We start from the raw sequence: 20,904 nt of genomic DNA, 5'->3' as shown, positions 1-20,904 counted from the left end.
GAGTTATTACAGTGATCAGTTTGGAATGCAGCCTTCTAAGTGCTTATTTATACTGTAACATATACATATAATAAACATTTATATCTGCACATACAACTCTAATAGAGAGTTCTGCTTTATCTATATAATACTTTACATAAAAGCATTTTCTGATAAGATATTACTGAAGCTTTTTTTTTTTTAATTTTGAGACAGGCTTTCACTAGCCCTGGCTGGCCTGAAACTCAGAGATCCATCTGCCTCCGCCTCCCAAGCCCTGGAATCATGTGTGCTGCCATATCTGGCTTTACTTAAACATTTTTAAAAACTTTAGTGATTTAATTTAACTTTATGTACGTTGATGGTTTGCCTGCATGTGTGCCTGTGTAGGGGTGCTGGGTCCCCCAGAACTGGAGTTACAGACAGTTGTGAACTGTCACATGGGTGCTGGGAATTGAACCCTGGTCTTCTAGAAGAACAACCAGTGCTCTTAACCACTGAGCCATTTCTACAGTCCTCTTAAATATATTTTAAGAAGACTTAGTATCCTAAAGAAAATAATTAAGGCTAGTAATACATTCACTCTGCTTTATCTTACCTGACGACCCGCTCAGCGGAGTATCTAAACCTCTCACAATTCATAAGAGTTCAGAGAGATTTTCACCAGGTTTAATGGGGGGGGGTGCAGGCAGTGAAAAAAGAGTCTCCTGCTGGTTTATTTTTCACGTTTTCCCACTTAATTGTATGTCCCATGCTCAAATTGTTGAAGGGATGTTGACGAGGACTGGGCTCCACTGACCTTGGGATCATGCTAGAACTGGGGTGACGACCATTGGGGTCGGCCAGCCTCTGTTCCTTCCAAGGCCTAAGCCCACACACTTGCATAAAGTATCCAGGCAGGGATAGGACTCCCCTGGTTCTCTGATTCCCACAGATTAGGGACCTGTAGGACTTTTGGTGGGGGTGGGGGTTGGGTCGGGGTTTGCTGTGTTCAAGGAGTGGTTGCTAGACCTTGGGACTTTGATTGACATTTGCATTCTTCTCTGTGGTTGGATATCTGCCTCATACCTTCCCGTTTCACTGAGGGAGCCCGGCTTGCTCACTGGTTTGCACTTCTTTTTTTTCTTTCAAGATGACATCCTTCTGTCATCTCCTTAGTGCTCAGGGACTGGTGATCCAGCCCTAACACCAGGTCCTGTGCTCTGACCCTTGTTTCCCGAAGGCAGGCACATGCTGCTCTCTAGAGCTCAGAGCTGGAAAGACAGACCGCTGTTCCATCTCGGGTGGGAAGGATTGCTCCCTTGCCCTAGAAGGCAACCTTGTCTATCTCTTCCTGAGGCAGATCTAAAATTGTGCCCCTGAGACCTCTGAGCCATATGCCACTACCTTGTGCCTAGTTCCTGGGCAAGAGAGTAACGATGAAAGATTGGCACTCACAGAGACTTGGTCAGCTCCGATGATTCCTGTCAGGCTCCCAGTACCATACTGGATGGAGAAACGATTCCCTACCTCCTCATATGTGCTGGACTGGGATGGGTGGAAGACCGGGTGTGTCTCTGGAAAACAAGAATTCTGCTCACTGCTTTGATCCCTGCCCCAGAGAGACAGAGGGGAAGATGGGAGCTCTTGGGAAGGCTTGCCATGGCTTTTTACTAGTGAGCTACTGTGTCCTCTCTAGCCCAACCAGGTGTGTCCCAACCAGGGACCAAATATTTGTCCCTGGGCAAATCTGGTTGCTCATAGTGACCTCATAGACACAAGATAAGCCCCGTTTACCTGGCACCAGCAACAGTCTCAGCCATTAGTTGTGGGGCCTAGCCTGGCCTTCACAGGAAGCTTAGAGTGACCAATTACCCCTCTAGGGAATTATTCCCAACTCTTTGCCCAACTTTGCAGATGTCTAGTCTCAGGTTCTGAAGAGCTTCCACCCTTGGGATGTGTCCCACACTGAACGAGCCTTCTCTGTGTAGGGCTTCTGTTCCCAATGTCTACCTCACCCCTACGTCACCTCTGGGCAAATGGACACACCCAAGCCACTGTGGGCCACCAGCCACACCTGCATGGGAGCCAGGCCATCAGGGCCGCCTCGAGTCTTCCTTAGAACTCAACCAACCTACCTGTTCAGATACAAACCAAAGGAACCTTCTCCCGTGTTCCTTTGGGTGTTCCAAAGGAAGTGAGTCACCAAGTCAATGATTTATCTTCTAATGGCTAATTTTCCCTCCATTAATTCTAACTAGTATGAAAGTTATCTTGACCAGTAGTTGCCTTTCATCTCTGCCCCTGGCCCAGCCATGCCAAATGAAGAAAGGGGAGAGGAGGGAGTTGGCACGGCAGGAAGGACCAGTGGAGGGAACTGAATCTTTCCACCCCTCGAAATACCACCTTAGCCTTCAAGAAGTGGTTCCCACCACTACAGCCCACTTACTGCATGCTGGGCTGGTGCAGTAAACAGAAGGGACCCAGAGGTTGGAGGAGCCAGTGTCAAAGATGACCGTGAAGTTCTGTGGCGGAGAGCCAATGGAGATAGTGCCGAAGTACTCCATCTACAGGGAGGGGAGAGAAGGAGAGGATGAGGGGACGGGAGGAAAAGGCTTGTTAGTGACTATAGCCCCGAGTACCACGGACTACCGTCTGCCCAAGCTCGAAGAGGCAAGGCTGGGGATACAGGATGGAAGGAACAGAGCAGGGGCCGTGAGGGAGAGCGCTGAGGATAGCTTAGGAAACTTGGTTCCCTTTTCTTATAATCCTGAGTCTCCTGACGTCATTGTGAGGAAGGCAGGGGAGACAGGAATGCCTCCATTTTAGGGATCAGGGAACTGGGGATGCAGGGAATCAAGTACTCTCTTTGTCCAAAGATGTAACTAGCTAAGCGCCTGGGTGAGCACACAGTAGGAGCTTTCCCCTTGGGCACATGTCATCCTTATCTCTTTCCTCCTAAAGCCATGCACACTAGGCCACACTGAGGCCTGCTTTACAGAGCTCAGAGACTACGGGACTACCCATCTGAGTCATCCATGCCTGAGCACTTGATGTCACCTAGGCAGTACTGGTCCCTGCTAGAGGCCCAGCCTTCCTCCCTACTCCCAGTGTCCCCAGGCTTCAACCCAAGACATCATACATCCAGGTAGTTGATGAGGGGCTCATTGGTACTCTGGTCCATTTGACAAGACTCGGTGAACTGGATCATGTCCAAGTTCTGGGACTTCCAGAAGTCTGAGAGCAGGCCTTGGGCCCGCAGCTTCTTCCGGATGGACTGATGCCTTCTGAGGGGCACCCTGGGGAAAAAGTGTGGTGTGAGGAGGCAATTCTGCTTCCAGCCCCCATTTCCATGTATCAGTTCAGAGTCCGACTGCAGCAAGGCCCAGGAGGGGGCCTTCAAGGACAGGGTGTGGCCAGAAGCAGGCCTTCTCTGTCTTGTGGACTCAGAACCTGGGCAGAAGTGGCCCTCTCTCCTGGGCGCTAGCCCTCTGAGATCTTCCAGGGAACGGGAGCTAGGACACAGTCTGCAGTTACATCTGACCCCAGAAAGGGCTGACGTAAAGGGGTGGAGGACTCAATGGACAGCGGTGTTCAGTCCCCTTGAGAAAGAATTTGAAGGCTTGGGGTTACAAGCCACAGCTCTAGGGCATTCTTTCAAGCAACAGAGGGGAGTCCCTTGAACTGAAGTAGGCACCTCCACTGGAAGGAGAGGCCTGGCCTTGCCTGGAGAACACCAGAAATTCCCATAAGACCCCAATTTCTTCTTTTTATTTCCTCATTAGCCTTCCTCCCCCAGGACAACCCGGAACTGGGTTGCGGGATGCCTAAGCTGAACTCAGTGCTGGGGGCAGTGCCTTACCTGTGCACAGCCCCATGGACCAGTCCCAGGTCCAGGAGCACCAGCAGGAGCACAAGGAGGGATTTCATTGTGGTCCAGGCAGCAGTTTCCCTCTCGCTCCGCTTCTCTCTTCCCTCTTCTTTTCTTCTGGAGCATAGGCAGGGACACCAGCTTTTCCTGGTGCCCAGACCTGCCCTGCCCAGTCTGAGGGCCCAATGATAAGGTCTGGAGTCAATAGCCATGCCCAGAGTAAACAGTGTGTGGAATAGGACGTCCCTTCTGGGCCTCTTTTTGCTTGGGGAGCTAAGGGTAAAGCGTACGTGCGAGCGTGCGTGCGTGCGTGCGTGCGTGCGTGTGTGTGTGTGTGTGTGTGTGTGTACCCTCTGAAAATGAGGGGAATTCCTGTCTCAGCTTCTCCCAGGGTCTTTGGACACCCCATACTGGCTTTAAGTAATCCTGTGTTAATTGTCTAAGGATGCAAATGTTGCAGAACGAGGGTCCCACCCTGTTGAGCTGCTACTACGGGTGTGAGTGTTCAAGTTGAAGACCCCTAAAGGGCAGAAACTGAAATATCCTATGTGGGCCTGACTGTATCTCGGAATATTAGCCAGGCTTTTACCTTATATTTCTTATTTTCTCTTCGTTTCTTTAGAAGTTCCCTAGGCAAGTTGTCCTAATCAGAGCAAAACCAGTACTCCCCAAAAGCCCCAAAATGGAAAAGTTTGGCTTTGGATTTGTGGGGTTTGAATTTTTGGTTCCAAGCGCTTGATGAGTCTGGGGCTGTGGTCTGTATAGAAGGGGGTGCAGAGGCAGCCATGGAGGGGCAGGGTCTGGAGCAAGCCTGTGTCGGCACACCAGGGCTGCCATAGCAACGTGTCACAACCCAGTGGCTTAAGCAACATCTATTTTCTTGTGATCCTTGAGGTTGAAAACTCAAATTTTCTTCCTGTCAGCCACTCCTGTGGGTGCCCCTCTCTTGAATGTAGGGCCAGCTTTCCTGACTTAAGAGAGGTGGGGGTGGTGGGAAGAAAAAGCCTTTGTAACTGGACTTCCAGTTGATGGCCTCTGAGCTGGACGGGAACAGCCATCACTACTGTCACGGGTGCTGGCTTCTCCAGGGAGCACTGGTCAGGAAGCAGGAGTTAGGGTGCCTGGGTTAGATTAGCTCTGCTCTTACCACTCAATGTTCTGGCAAAGTACCAGGGCCTTGCCTTTCAGCTTTCCAAAACGTTCAAGCGACATCCAAAAAAGAGGAGGAAAGAGAACAGAAACAGAAGCAGCTGGCCTACAACCCTAAAGCAACCATGCCTCTCTGGGATTTACTCATTTCCTGGGAGCCTGTCCTCTGACCTCTCACCGGGAGAGGGGCCTGTCTGTTCCCCAAAGAGCAGCATGCTGCAGGAGAGCTGAGAGTCCAGGTCTTTCCTTCCGGAACTAAGCTCTGTCGTGATTGCCCACGGTTGCCTGACCAGGCACCTCAGTGTCATCTTCTGGGGTTTTGGAGTTAGGTGCACTGAAAACAGCTTAATCCATCCTGTGGGCAGGATCTGGGCATGGCAAAAGCCTTGCGCTGGGACATTTCTTTCAGGTCCTCAAGGCCGACTCACTTGCATAGCGAATGAGAGCGTGGTCCCAGAGAAGGGCACAGCTCATCAGGGCAGAGCTAGGGCTCTTGACTACTAGTCCAGGGCTCCTTCTGTATGCTATCACTGAACTATTGATGCCAGCATAACTGGACTCTCCCTCCTTTTCCATCTCCAGACCTCTCCCCATCTGGTTACCAATTGTAGAGGGTAAGGGTGGCCCATGCCTGAGAACTTTCTCTGGAAATACCAGGAACTGCACGCCATTCTCCTTGCTGTGTGTCACTGGCTCCTCCCAGGCTGAAATGGAAAGTCACTGTGGACCTATGTTGTGGACGGTGTGAACCCTCTCTGGGAACAAAAGCCCCTGGACGTATGGGTGGCTGTGTGTGATCTCTGGGGAAAGGCAGAGGAAGAGCGGCGTGAGGGCAGAGGCCACAGCACAGGCAGCGATCTGTTCTCTCAGCGCTTGCAAAGGGGCTCTGGTGGCTTGAAAGAAAATGGCCCCCAGAGGGAGCGACACTATTAGGAGGTGTGGCCTTGTTGGAGGAAGCATGTCACTGTAGGGGTGGACTTTAAGGTCTTTTTTGCTCAAGATTCCCTTAGTGTGACAGTCAGTTGACTTCCTGTTGCCTGAGAGATGTAGCGCTCTCAACTCCAGCACCATGTCTGCCTGCACACTGCCTTGCTCCCTGTCCTGATGGCAATGGAGTAAATACCCCGAAACTATAAGTGAGCCACCGCAATGAAATGTTTTCTCTATAAGAGCTGCCACGGTCATGGTGTCTCTTCACAGCAATAGTAACCCTGTCTAAGGCAGGGGCCTTGAAAAGAAGGCTCTCCAGGGATGTGGGGAGGAGCCTGGCTGGACGCAAAGGTTTGACACTTTCCAGAACATGGGAAATCTGTCGGTGATGACACTCCCTAATTGGCTTCTTCTTCTACATCTTCAGATTGCAGAAGATAAAATAATGACAGTGGCCAGCTGCACAGTGCTGTGTGGAAGTTAGCTCCCAGCACAAGGTACACGGCCAGTGTGGGATAAGAACCAGCTCTTGAGGGCAGGGAGTTACATTCCAGGATACGCTGTCCCTGGCTCTGGCGATAGCATCAGCTCAAAATGACCATGACAACTCATTGGGAAAATGTCCCAACCTCTTTCTGCTCAGAGTTGAGGAATGAAGAAAAATCCATGGTGGGACATGTGGCCAGGCAAGGAGAGACGGGGCAAAGACACCTGGATCCCCTTGGTTTTGCCTTAACTGGCCATCTGGCCATAGAAGTCACTTCTCTCAGACCCTCATTCCCTAGTCTACAGGATGAAGAGGCTGGGCTGAATGATGACAGAGGGGACACTGGGGAGGGCGTAGCTGTGTCTCAGACACTGTATTAAAGGCTTCAGTGTATTTCTTCACAGCTCACCCGATCCTTCAAGAATATTTAAAGCCATGTCACATATAAGGAGATGGAGACACAGGGTGGCTCCTATGTAGCGCTGTAACTAGGATCCAAACCCGGGCTTGCCTGACTTTAAAGCTGAGATTCCTAACCAGGACCCTGTACTGAATCATCTACAGGGTCTTATGGTCCAGAGCTTCTTCCTGAAAGAGGGAAGTGGAGCTGCTAAAAAGGGGAGCGACTTGCTTCTGCCATGGCAGACCATTGTCTAGGCTTGGAAGAAGAAAAGGCTCATGGTGTGGTGATAAATGTTCTCAGTGCATATTCATAGAATTTTGTCTGTTCTTTGTTTTTCTGTCTTGTCTTCCACTCAGGAAGGATCATTACTGTGTTGCGGGTAGGTACAAAAAAATTACACCTGCACTCCTCTCTGACTAAACTATGAAAAATAAACTTCTATTCCATCAAAACATCTGCTCAATGCAGAGAGAACTTTGCACCGCTTATTTTTCCACACAGCTTGGTTATCTTTGCTTTTTTTTTAAATCCTCCTATTCTCATGCCACTGGAAACTGGAAGACTCTGATACCCCCAGAATTTCACCATGTCACCAACTCCCTCAATTCGAGCTATTTTTACAGCCACCACCAGTTGGCTTCTACACCAGGCACTGCACAACATTGCCAGCAGAGGGCGCAGGCACCATGGGGATTTCACGCACAGTGACTGATACAAGCTTATATGCTCGAATGCAGGCAAAGCAGGGTTTGAGTCCTACCACATGGCTTGTGATACCATGAGTATGTTTCGAGTTTCAGATTCTTCAACTATAAAAGAGAAAGTCTGTGGGAGGGGGCATGAAGGGGCACACCTGCATAATATCAATGCTGGGGAGGCAGAGACCACAGGTCCACTATGAGATTGAGACCAGCCTGGTCTACATCGGAAGTTCCAGGCCAGCCATATCAAACAGGAAGGGGGAGGCAGTCCGTAGGAGGAAATCAAATACAAAAAAAACAGTTAAGATTATGTCTATTCCAAGACACTGAGTCACATATCTGATTAGATTCAACAACTTCTCTGTGGAAAAACCTCCAAATGGAGTCTTAGCAGGCTTCAGGTATTTATTCACAGATTGGGATGCACAGTCTCGATATAATTCCAGAAAAAGGAGCACCAAAGCCCCAAGAGATCTCTTCCTCAGTAGGCATAATTCACGTGGAAGAACCTCAGGGGTGTCTGACTAGACTTAAACACTGTGGTAGTTTGAAGGAGAATGGCCCCCACGGCTCATGTATCTAAATGTCTGGTCCCTAGCTGATGGATTGTTTAGGAAGGGTTAGGTGTGCACTGATGTGGGATCCCCCTCTGTATGCTGTGAATGTTTTATTGCCATTGGTTAATCATGAAGCTGCCATGGCCTATGGCAGGACAGAATATAGCCAGAAGGGAAATCCAAGCAGAAAGTCAGATAAAGAAGGGCGGGGTTGAGAGAGGCGCCAGCAGCTGCTGGAGGAGTGAAATGCCGGAGCATTGCCGGTAAGCCACAGGGCACATGGTGATATGCAGATTACTAGAAATGGGTTAATTTATACAGAGAGCTGGCCAGTAAGGAGCCTGAGCCATTGGCCAAAGAGTTTGTAATTAATATTAAGTCTCAGAGTGGTTATTTGGGAACTGGTGGCAGGAGAGAAATGTCTGGATACAGTGGACTTGTTGGAGGAAGTGTGTCACTGGGGGAGGGGAGTGACTTTTCCCTAAAAAGTCAAATTGGTCATGTGCGATGAGGCAAACTCAGAATGAACTCTTAAAGACAATAGCCTACACTAGGTCCAGCCTTGCTCCCTCTGTCTGAGGCCTGTGGATCAAGGTGTGACTTCTCAGCTACCACCCCGACACCATGCCTGCCTGCCTGCCTGCCACCATGCTTCCCGTCACGATGGTCATGAACTCCGTCTCTGAAACTAAATGATTTTCTTTTCTAAGTTGACTTGGTCATGGTGTCTCTTCACAGCAATAAAACGGTGACTCAGACAAATGTGGTCTGCTTATGTCACATAAGAGACGACAGAAGCTGGGCATGGGGTGCACATGGCAGACCAGGCCAGAAGCAGGATGCAGAGAACTGCTTTATAGCTAAGCCCAAAGGATGTGCTCTGGGTTAGAAAGGATGAAGGAGACTAGGATTGGGGAGGACACCTACAGTTTGTCTTACTGATGCCCAGCACTGTGCTGCAAAAGCGCCGAAAGTCCAAGGCTGGGTACACAGAACGTTTATGACCGAGAGCTTAGAAACTTCGGGTAGTAAGAGATGGTTCAGTGATAGTATCTCTGAATGAAATGCTTTGGGGCCATAATGAAATGGCTCTGCGAGGAAACCTCTTGGATACATTGCTCAGTTGAAAAAGTGAAGCAGAATGTGTGTAGGTTACCATTTATATAAAATAAAAGATGAAAAAATACATTAAAATGCAGTAAACCCCCTCCCCCCCACACACACACAAGTCCTGAGGCAGGAAAGCATAGGGAATAGCTTAACAACTTGGAATGCTGCTTGGCTTGGACTATATGCATATTCCTTTTCTAACAATGCACCTTAGGACCCCCCCACCTGCATTAAACTGCAAGTACACCTCACTCAGAACAATGGAATAAGCTTGTTTTCATTCAAGAGTATTCCAGTATATGAATGACAGAGACTGATCTGGTCTGGACCGATTTGAGGTTCATGTGGGAGAAGGCAAATTGGGCCCTCTGAGTGAACTTTCAGGGAAACATTATTTACTTTCTTGTATTTATGTATAATTGGACACGCATATAATTAAAATCAGATGCATTATGGAAAGAGATGGCACAATGAGCAAAGGCTTTATGTAACTAAAGTTGTCAATCAAAATTATCTGTGGCACACTCCTTAGTAACTAGACTCCTCCTTCTACACCCCATAAAGAAAGGCCAGTAACCTGGAGTACTCACTTGGTCACCTAGATAGCTTGTTGTTATTCTTTTAATTAATCTCTCTCTCCCTCTCTCTCTCTCTCTCTCTCTCTCTCTCTCTGTGTGTGTGTGTGTGTGTGTGTGTGTGTGCATGCATACCATTGCATGTGGTAGAGGTCTGAGGACAGCTTGAGGGAGTTGGTTTTCTTCTTCCACTATGTGGGCACCAAGGATCAAACTCAAGCCATCAATCAGGCTTGGCAGCAAATGCCTTTATCCCATAGTTCTAGTGTTTGGGAGGGGATTTATCTTTGGTAGAATGTCTAGGCTAACCAGAGTGTCTGTGTGAAGTTTTGATAGTTAGATATATTTTCATAGTAGCCCTGTACAGTAGGCACTGTTTCCTCTACTTTTCCAAATGAAGAAATCGAGGTCCAGAAATCCCCATAACCATACCACTTTGTGAGCGGTACAGGGTCCAACCTCAAATCTAAGTTTTCCTCTTACTATAGCACACGGCTTTGTTTTTGCCTTTGAGTCTGCACTGCCAGTCCCCTGTTGGTCCATCCTACTGTGACTGCTTCTGGGATGGGAAGGAGACCCTCAAAGTGTTGCAGACTTTGAGACCGTGTGGGAAGCACTTAGGGTCTGAGAGCAGTGGATCTTCTAGTCCTGGCATCACCCCTGATTTACTAAGCAGCCTGGGACAAGGAACTTTTCACCTCTGAAAGACAAAGAAACCCTTTACAATTCATGACCATACTATTGATGGGGGGGGGGGTCACACTTGGTTATTTTGGAAGCTTAGTTCTTACTTCCTTACCACTAAAGTTAGATGAAGTTTTTCTAAATAAGAATTTGTTAAACAGCAACAAAACCAATGTGGTAGGCTTATGAGGTAGCTGAATAGGTAAAAGTGGTTGCTGCTTAGCCTGAGAACCTAAGTTCAATTCCCGGGTCCCACATAGCATAAGGAAAGAACTGTTTCCCTCACATTACCCTCTGACCTCCACACAATCACTGTGGCGTGAGTGTGCACTGCCCCCATCACTCACACACACACACACACACACACACACACACACACACACATACACACACACACACAGTAAATACATTTTATAAGCAACAACAACCTGGTGCTTCAAGCTGGTAATCCAAATTTTGAAGATCTGAGGCAGGAATATGAAAAGATCAAGGCCTACTGGTGACTTAATCAGACCCTGTAACCAAACAGAAAAAGGAAAAGAGGCCTAGGAATCTGGCTCAGTGGCTGAGTGCTTACCAATTATGCCCAGCGTCCTAGGTTCAATCCCTAATACCGAGAAAGAGAAAGGAGATCAAGTCTGAAAATCTACTGTTTCCTCATGTTCCTAATGTCATAGAATGTACTGGGCACTACATTCTGACAGCATGGTCTATGCTGCATGGTGGGCAGAAAATCTCAAGTTCATTTTCAAGGACTGGGGGCTTATGGTGGCTGCTCACTCAGGAGGTGGCTTCTGGGGTAGATCCTTGCTGGGCTGTCCTTGACAATGGATAACAATGCTAACTAGAGAGCCCTGATATCCTCTGAGAAGATTGGCTTGGAATCCCTTGTCCTTCGGCAGCCCGGCAGCCTGCTCACTGAGCCTGTCTGGAAGCTGCTCATCAAAGCTGGGCAGCCCTCAGAGCCCCTCTTTATGGCTCTGATAGCCTGTTCCCTCTCCAAAGCACACCAAACCTGCAGGGTGTTTCTCAGTCCAGGCCGTTAGGTCAAAGGCTACCGTACGCCTACCCTACACCTACCCTACGCCTATTCCCTCAGCAGGCCATACCCATATTTCTTTGTTAAGTCTGCTGGTGGCTACTATGAAGGCCCATGAAGATAAATTTTCCAAATGTGTTAGAATTTCTTGTTCCAGCTCTCTGGATTTAAATTTAAATATCCCGAAGTCATTATTTCTTCTCAATGAGTTTGATGTCAAATAAAGATGATTCTGTTCAACCAGGATGAGATACAAATTAATTCACTACTGATCTTTCGGGCTTGGAGGCTTAAAACAAATGTACCCGGTCTACATCTGAGTTCCAGGCCGGCCAGGGCTTTGTAGTGTGACCTTATTTCAAAAAACAAGTAAATAAATAATAAAAATAAAACTGGATCAGGAAACAAATGCTTTATGTAGCTCCCTTTGACATTTGGTTCTGGGACTCTGAGGTGAGGCAGGGAGGGGAACAGAATCACCATTTGCAAGGCTCTGATTCATAGCACTTCTAATAGTAGCCAGTGCCAGCCTGCTATTCAGTGTCTCCCCAAAGTCAGTCAAGAGCCTTGTCTAGACCATATGGCCGAGACTGAAGAGCTGATCGGCAGCCAAGAGCGTGGAGGACTCGAGTTCAGCTCTCAGCACCTATGTGCAGTAGCTTACAACTGCCTGGAACTCCCTCTTCTGACCTTCACAGGCACTGGGCAGGACACACACACACACACACACACACACACACACACACACACACACACACTATATATATAGTCTAAATTTAAGAAAATCATGATGTGAGGCACCTAACCTCAAAGGTAACAGTTTCAGTAAATGCAGCAAGTCAAAGATAGTTTTATTTTTGTTTTGCGCAAACTTGTTATTGGTAACTCTCAACTTCCAAGACACTACAAGCTGTAGGAACCTACCTGTGAAAACAAAGATAAAAATGCTCTTAACCTGGGTGTCAGGACAGTCCCAGGTACACGGTGGCTGTGGGGTATTTTGTTTATGTCTTAAATAAAGGTTACCTGAAGATCAGAGTGCTGAGCTAAGTCACTAGTTAGCCGTAGAGGCCAGGCGGTGGTGGCACACACAGAGGTAGACGGATCTCTGTGAGTTCAAGGCCATCCTGGGTTACACAAGATTGAATCTGTCTAAAAGAGAAACAGAACTCACACAAAGGTGATCCCAGCACTTGGGACCACAGCACGAGGGAGGTGGAGACAGGAGTGATATGGCTGGGCAGAGGGAATATAAGATGAGAGGAGACAGGGGCTAAAGGCAGTCTGAGGATAGGATCGCCCTTTCGGTCTGAGCATTGGTAGAGGTGAGAATTCTCTAGAGTCTGGCTATTCTGCTTCTCTGATCTCTCAGCTTTCACCCCCCAATATCTGACTCTGAGTTTTTATTATTTTTGCTTGTTTGTTTGATTGATTTTTTTCTAGACAGGGTTTCTCTGTGTGGCTTTGGTGCCTGTCCTGGAACCTGCTCTGTAGACCTTGCTGGCCTTGAACTCACATCCACCTCAATCCACCTGTCTCTGCCTCCCGAGTGGCTGGGATTAAAGGCACCACCGCCAGGCCTGAGATTTTATTATTAAGACCAACTAGAATTTGTGTTACACTGTGGCATTTTTGGAAACTGCTAAGAGAAGTTTATGTCAATCAGTAGGGAGACCTGGAGTCTTTCAAAAGAGCGAGCATACAGTAAGCACTCAACAAATGCTGACTAGCCAGGACGTGCTGAGAAGCCAGATTTTTTGCTGATCTGAACTTCTCTCGGGGCTTCTTGGTGGCTCCCGAACCTGCAATCTGTCTTCTGAACAGGTGCACTCCCCTCCCCCTCTCTTGCTCTGCTGTCCTGCCGTCAGAAGAATGAACACATACAGATGTCCCCTCCTATAGGCAAAGCGGGACCTGACTGAGACCCTCGCAAACAGCACACGTGACAAGGACGTCCAAGTGTGCGAGGTCTGCGGGGAAGTTAGTGGAGGCTGAAAATGGCGGACAAGGAGCAGACAGCTGCAGAGGAAGGCATGGGAGGCTTGGCTGGGAGGTGGAGCATAGACGCTGCCATCCCCCCCTCCGCTTTCTCCAGGCGAGCCAGGGAGCTCCTCATAGGAGCTGACACAATAGAAAACAATAGAGAAAAGTGGGTGGTAAGAAGGTAGGTTAGACCTTGGGTGGAGGACTGGAGGACCTGGGACTGAGCTGCTCTAGGGGCAGATCCTCCCCAAGCCCCCAAAGATGTGTAAGCCTGTTTCCCTCTTACTTTACAGTGCACATGCATTTTGTATTTAATGCGCTTACTTTGGATTTCGAAGGAAGCTGAACACAAAGTGATTCTGAGAAGTCTCAGATTGTTGCGTGACCTGGATGAAAGCAACGTTATACAAATAGGAATCTGGGAAAGCAGAGATGGTCTAACCCTTCATCATTTATCAGGGGAGATTTTTTTTCTAAGCCACTTTAGCAATCTATAAGACAGAAGACATTACAAGAAAAGGTCAGCGCAGGAAGATAAATGAATTTTGTGGTCACAGAAGGGAGATAGTCTCGAGACTGGAAAGGAATGTAGGGTGATGTTTTATTGTCAGGAGAATTCTTCCACAGACACAGCTCTGCTGCTTTCAGAGTCCGTGGCCCATTCCTTTGCCCCTGCCCTCTCCTGTCTGTGTCTCAGCTTTACTCTAGGACCGTGAACCTCACCATTAGCCTCTGAGAGGCCTGACAACCCTGGGGGTGCAGTGGGGGTGCGAGAGTGCCTTCTATAGCTTCCTCCCATCTACCTCTTCCTGCCTCTCCTCTTTTCTCTCCCTTTTAGTTCAAGATGTATTCATTACAGAGATCATCCCACCCCACCAAAGAAAGATCTTCTGGGTGAGGCAGTGGATGCCTTATAGCCTTAGCACTCTGGGGGCTACGGCAGGAGAATAAGAAGTCTGAGGCTAGGGTGAGCTAGCTAGTGGGACTCTGTCTCAAACAAAACAAAATAAAAAAGAAAAATAAAGAATTTGTAAATTACTACTTACAGATAATTATTTACCTTTGATGTTTGTCCACCCGCCCCCATCGCCGCCCACCAGAATAGACACTCGGTGGAAGGAGAGGAGGAGCTCGCAGAGACACACTTTGCACATAGATTCAGTGAAGAGTATTTGTATCCTGACATGTGTTTGCGCAACAAGAACATAGCAAGTGCAAGTTGATCCCATGTGAATTATATGTGAAGTAATTGAACTTCAAACAAGAGACAATGTATATCTCTGGATATGAGCCAGCTTCAGTCATAAAATCATTCCCAGGGAAAAGAAAATTTTCTGAGGCAGTTTTGATGCTTGCTTTTTCTGGCATCTTCTTTCTATGGAAACTGCTGCTGGCATCGCAGATGGGCAGCTTTTGAATTTCAGATGTATGTCCCAAGTACATTTCCCTCTGCTGACTGACACCACCCAGTCAGTACATGCTGGCAGCAACAATAGCGGTAGGGCCGCACCCAGCATGCTGTTCTGTAGATAGCTGTGGCACGATGTAAGCCAATTATATTCAAGAAGGAGCTGACAGATTTTAGTTACACTTTATGTGTGTGTGGGGTATATGTGCATGTGCGTGCATGTGTGAGTTTGCACTTGCTAGCGTGTTCTGTGTAGAGGCTGGGGGTTGACCTTGGGTGGCTTCCTCTACATGCTCCACTTATTCATGTTTATTTACTTCTGCTTGATGTGTGTGGTGTGCAGGTGCTTGTGTGCAGGTGCATGTGTGCAGGTGCATGTGTGCAGGTGCATGCGGCCATGTACACATGTAGAGATTGCAGGAGTATGTGTCCGGCTCCATCACCACCATAGTCCCTTGAGACGGGGTCTCCTACTGAAGCAGAAGCAAGACTGACTGGCCAACTAGTCCCAGTATCACCTGCCTCCCTCCAGAATCTGCCCCCACTAAGTGTTGGACTAGAAATATGGGTCACCCTGCTCAGTTTTAGGTGAGTGTCAGGGCTCAAAGCAGCAAACATTTTTCTGGTTGAGACATCTCCCAACTCAGATTTGGTTTCTGCACCAATGTTTCATTATCACACTTCTTGCCTCATGCCTCAGTGTCAATCATGTGTTTCTAAAGGTTATAGAAGTTCGTGTTGACTACACCTTTTCAATTTATGCATGCAATCCTGAATAGTGAAAAGGCCATAACTCTTCAGTATCACAAACCTTTCTTTTAAAGGGATAGTGTTGCCACTAATAGAGAGCGGAAAATCTGATACTGACTTTTGGAGCATATGACTCACAATCAAAATGAGTTTTCTTTTTCCTGTGCTTTCTATCTTGGAGAAGTTGCTAGCAATGTCAAACATCTAGCATTTGTTCAGCACAAGGAACAACACTTTTTCTACTAGGTAAAATTAGATTTTTCTAAGTTTCTTATTCTTGATAATTTTCTGCACATTCTGTACATCAAAATTTAAGTTCTGCTTATGGGAAAATTGATGTAGTAGGGATATGACTCAGGGTAAACACTGGCCTAGCATGCATACAGAAGGACCTGGCTCAATCCCTAAGACAGAACAGAACAAAAAGCCACATTGACAAGAGCCAAAACACAGAAACCATGATGTTTATGTTGTCATAGATTTTACTTTAAATATGACAAATTAGAGCAGAGAAAATGTATTTATTAAGTATACATTTTCAATAGTGTAGCTTTGGTTTATGTTCAAGAATCTATATGCTTAATAATGTTGATGCTTTCTAGGAGGATGGTCCCTGTGCCGCTGACTTTTTAAAGTCACAAAGGTTTCAAATAGATTGTTCTGTCCTTATATCTTCAATTTTTTATTTGGCTGCCCTCTTTTCAAGGCTTAGCCAAAGTCAGGCCATCCTAGCTAACATGATAGAATTCACAAATGTCACCAGAACTTTTTGATATATTGTTCTGACAGCCTTAGGATGTTGAAATCTAACATGATAGTTATAATTTTCTTCAGCCTTGTGTCCTTATTTCCTCAAATGATTATAGCCCAGGTTTTGATTTTTTAAACTGATAATCTCTCCAGCTATATATTTTACTATGGAAACAATATTATTTGTTTGGTTTGGTTTTTGAGACACGGTTTCTCTTACTTGTCCTGGCTGTCCTGGAACTCACTGTGTAGACCAGGCTGGCCTCGAACTCAGAGATCTGCCTGCCTCTACCTCCAAGTGCTGGAATTAAAGACACGCATCACCTGCCTGGCTAATTTTTAATGTTTATATACAGACATATTTCTGTTTTGAAAATATAGCTAAGGGAATCAACTGTTTCTCTGACATAGGAGACAAACCTCAGTGGCATTTAGCATTTCTTTTAGTATTAAAAGTGATTTCAGTCGACAAATTTGGTCTAAGCTGCTGATTTTTTTCAGCCAACATGTATAGGTTATTTAGTGTTTATATGTATTTTCTGGGCTAGTGTTCTGCCATATTGCTATGAATCTTCTATTATGTCCACAAATGAAGAACACTCCTGTTAATATGTTCTCTTCTGTCAGCAATTCAAACAGTTTTCTTTCACTCTTTTTCTCTAGACAGGTTTTCAGTTTTTGTTCCGAGGTTAACACTTTTTTCTTTTCAATACCTTGAAAGAAACTGCATATTAGCCTATACATATAATATATGCATATAATAGTTTATATTAGAATTTATAGTAAAAATAAGCAATAAGCTATGAAATTTTACCAATAGGCTTTTTGTTGATTTGTTTTGAGATAGTCCCTCACTGTGTGTCCTGACTGGCCAGGAAATCAGTCTGTAGACCAGGCTGGTCTTGAACTCACAGAGATCACCTGCCTCTGCCTCCCGCGTGCTGGGATCAAAGGAGTGTAGCCGCACTCCTTGTTCCACAGTTACTTTTGTCCTGAAGAAATTTCTTTTAGCAATGTATTAGTAACAGCTGTGAATCAATTAGCAATTCATATGCAATGCACTCTAATTTACTAATGAAATGCTGATATTATATATATATATATATAAAAAATGATACATGGACATAATTACAATAAAAATGAGTTGTACCATAATAAAAATCTTACAGACTTAAACTGGGAACTTAGAGGTACCATTCGGACTAATGACTTATAATCTTAAACCTCAAATTTCATCAGTACACAAATACTAATAGGGAATTTAAAAAACATTTACATAAACATAGCAGGGCATGGTGGTATAAGCCTGGAATCCCTGCACTAGGAATGAGGACCGAAGGGAGTTCAAGGCCAGCTTGACCTCATAGTGAGACAAGCAAACAAACAAAAACTTCAAAAGTTCCTCTGTGGGGAGCACCTGCAAAGTCATTTCACTGTAACTTGCGAAACAAGCAAATGCTAGCCTCATTTTCCCCTGTCAGAAAATCATCATAATAAGTGGATTTTGTTGAATAAAGCATCACATTGTCATTTACCAGAAAATTTTGTAATAAGATTATAAGCCACTTACCTATGAAGTTACCAGAGAAACAAAAATGCCAAGAATACAGTTGTTTTGTAGAAAGTGGATGGTCAGCTCGGAGACCGAGACCAAGAACTGTGTGGCAACACCGGTTTTTGTTTGCTAACTCCGACCTTAAGCAACTCTTATCTCTTGGCCACCTCAGCTGCAAATGGAGATAACTGTGCAGATGCTTCTGGAGTCAGACGAGGCACCTCCAGATGAGGAGCAAATGAGGCTGTGAGATAGGTGTACAGTTTTTTGGCGCTTACAGGAGATGTGCCTGGTTTCTGAAAGAAACGAGGAGCAGGCTTGAAAGTCAACTAAGGGAAGCTGGGCATGGTAGTGCGGGTCTGCAATTCCCACACGTGATAGACACAGACTTATCAGAAATTTAAGACTAGCCTTAGCTACGTACTGACTTGAGGCTAGCCTGGGAAACACGAAGAGTTTGTTTCCAAAAAATTAAAATAATCAAATAAAGAATACATTCAGAGTCAGTAGAGAACATTATTTGTGCAAACACAACCCCTGCCCCTAATGAGCCCCCTGTGGCCCAGGTGATGGTCTTACAGGGTCACTAGTAGACTTTTGCAGGAGTTCACGGGTCTGACAGCCAGATGTTTTATTTTGTTATTTTTTCTTTTGTTTTGTTTTTTGGGTTTTTTTTTTGTGAACATTTCATTCTGGTCATTATATTTTCAAGTACTAAGTTTCTTATTTTTTTAAATTGCTTTTATTGAGCTATACATTTTTCTTTGCTCCCCTCCCTGCCTCTCCCCTTCAACCCTCTTCCATGGTCCCCATGCTCCAAATTTAAAGCCAGATGTTCTTAAACACCACATGTTAAGGCAATTGCTGACTGTTTGGAAATAAACTACCATGCAAACTGAAAATTCCAAAGTAATCCATCCCAAAGGCAACCTCAGTTGATAACTGACATGACAAACCTTAAGGAGACACAGGAAATCTGGAGAAGTGACCTTTTGTGGTGACAACCAGAAAGACATTCAAGTCCCAGAAATGGTGAGGGTATTTACTTCAGAGGGAGCAGAGAAGGTGTACCTCAGCGTCTCCATCCTGCTTTCAATCCCTGCTTGGGTTTGGCAGTACATCTGCCGCCAACCTGAGGAAAGGAAGGTGACAGTGTCCCATCCTTCATGCATTCACCAAGCATTTACAGAAGACCTGCTATGTTCCGGCACTGGCCTAGGCGATGGGGAGAACAGAAGACCTACTATCTTCCGGCACTGGCCTAGGTGATGAGGACATGAGTCAAACAAGATCTTAGACCACACGGGACTCTTGAAATTTACATCATCAATTGTCCTCGTCACACTTTGTCTTCCCCGGTTCTATCCCTTTTTTCTTATGATCCTAGGTCCCAGCCCTCCCTTCACGCTCAGGTACCCTGAGACTCATCTCCTACTGGTGCTTTCAGACGCCCACCAAAGCAGAAGGGACTACAGGACCTGCTAGCATGCCTTTGTGCCCGGCACCCTCTTACCCAGACCACACAAAGGCGGCTATGTGCTTCAGCAGAAAGGCAGCTTCCTCCTCGTGTCAGCCAAGAAACAACTGCCCCAGTACCTGAAAGACTGAAGAACGATTGTGAGTTCAAGGCCAGCCTAGGCTTTGTAGCAAACCCTGGTGAGAAGAGAAGAGATGGCTGTGCTTCTCTGACTCAATAGTCCTTTTTTTTGGAGCTCATCTTAGCACTACCTTTTAATTTTTTTGTCATATCTGTGAAGATCTGGTGGCGATGGCCCCAGTAGACTAGGGTAGGAGCAGGTAGGTGTCATGTCTAATTTCCTCTTGCTCATGCAGCCTGCTTCATGCTGCTAGAGACATAGCATACACTAAAACAAGTTTGCCATATTGAATTTTCCCCCTTTGATTTTAGAATTATATTTGGTAATTTTCTTGGTTGGTCGCACTTGACCATCAATGATGTGGTCCCTGCTCTGCTCAGTTCTTACGGTCTAGTTTTGAGCATTTCTGGTTCCCTGTTCTTTACTCCTGCCATAGACCTTTAACCTAGCTTCCAAATGTTATTTGCCCCTTTGTATGTTTAAATTATACATGGCATTATTTGGATAGAATTTTGGGTTTTTGGCTAATAGAATTTTTGTCTTCGTTAGGGTTTACTGTTGCTATGAAGAGACACCATGACCACTGAAACTCTTAAAAGAGAAAATTTGAAAGTGGCTGGCTTACTGTTTCAGAGGTTCAGTCCATTATGATAACAAAGGGGAGCGTGGCAGGGGTGCTGGAGCTGAGAGTGCCACGTCTTGCAGGCAACAGGAAGTCAACTGACTCATTGGGTGGTATCCTGAGCATATGAAGCCCGCCCCCACAGTGACACACTTCCTCCAACAAGGCCATACCTATCACTCCAACAAAGCCACATCTTTCAATATTGCCACCCCCTATGAGATTATAGAGTTATGGGGGGCCAATTACATTCAAACTACCACAAGTTTCTTCTTCTTCTTCTTCTTCTTCTTCTTCTTCTTCTTCTTCTTCTTCTTCTTCTTCTTCTTCTTCTTCTTCTTCTTCTTCTTCTTCCTCTTCCTCTTCCTCTTCCTCTTCCTCTTCCTCTTCCTCTTCTTCTTCTTCTTCTTCTTCTTTTATTTCTGTGACCAATTGCCTGACACAAACGAGTTCAGGGAAGATGGATTTATCTCAACCCATAGTTCCAGAAGTGTCAGTTCATCATGGCAGGATGGGCATGGGGGAGCAGAGTCTCTCTCATCACTGCAGTCAGGAAGCAGAGAGAGAATGTCTGCAGGCCTAGGTTTCCTCCAGGCAGGTTCTCAGCTTACAAGGGGAAGCTCTCCACTCCCACAGGGAGGAATCCCTCCTCACTTAGTCTTCTCTGAAAGTGCTCTCACAGACGTACTCTGAGGCACACTTCACCAATCTCATAGGTGCTTCTCAATCTAGTCAAGTTGACAATCAAGATTAATCATTACAGGGATAAAACAT

The 20,904-nt window shown here is 46.2% G+C and overlaps 1 protein-coding gene across 1 annotated transcript in view; it reads right to left on the bottom strand.

The window, feature by feature from the left end:
• The window catches only part of Ctse (cathepsin E), a 30,932-nt gene extending 12,897 nt beyond the window's left edge, over positions 1-18,035 (bottom strand). Inside the window, exons 1-5 of the mRNA XM_075987408.1 lie at positions 17,926-18,035; positions 3,821-4,003; positions 3,101-3,257; positions 2,408-2,525; positions 1,417-1,535 (exon numbers count right to left, since the gene is read on the bottom strand). Coding sequence (XP_075843523.1) covers positions 1,417-1,535; positions 2,408-2,525; positions 3,101-3,257; positions 3,821-3,888 — 462 coding nt within the window. The 5' untranslated portion in view covers positions 3,889-4,003; positions 17,926-18,035. The remainder of the gene's footprint in view (positions 1-1,416; positions 1,536-2,407; positions 2,526-3,100; positions 3,258-3,820; positions 4,004-17,925) is intronic.
• Between the last annotated feature and the right edge of the window lie 2,869 nt (positions 18,036-20,904).

This window comes from Microtus pennsylvanicus, chromosome 10, assembly GCF_037038515.1.
Source record: "Microtus pennsylvanicus isolate mMicPen1 chromosome 10, mMicPen1.hap1, whole genome shotgun sequence".
NCBI lineage: Eukaryota > Metazoa > Chordata > Mammalia > Rodentia > Cricetidae > Microtus > Microtus pennsylvanicus.
Note: the sequence above shows the minus strand (reverse complement) of the source record. Positions and strands in the feature narration are given on the sequence as shown.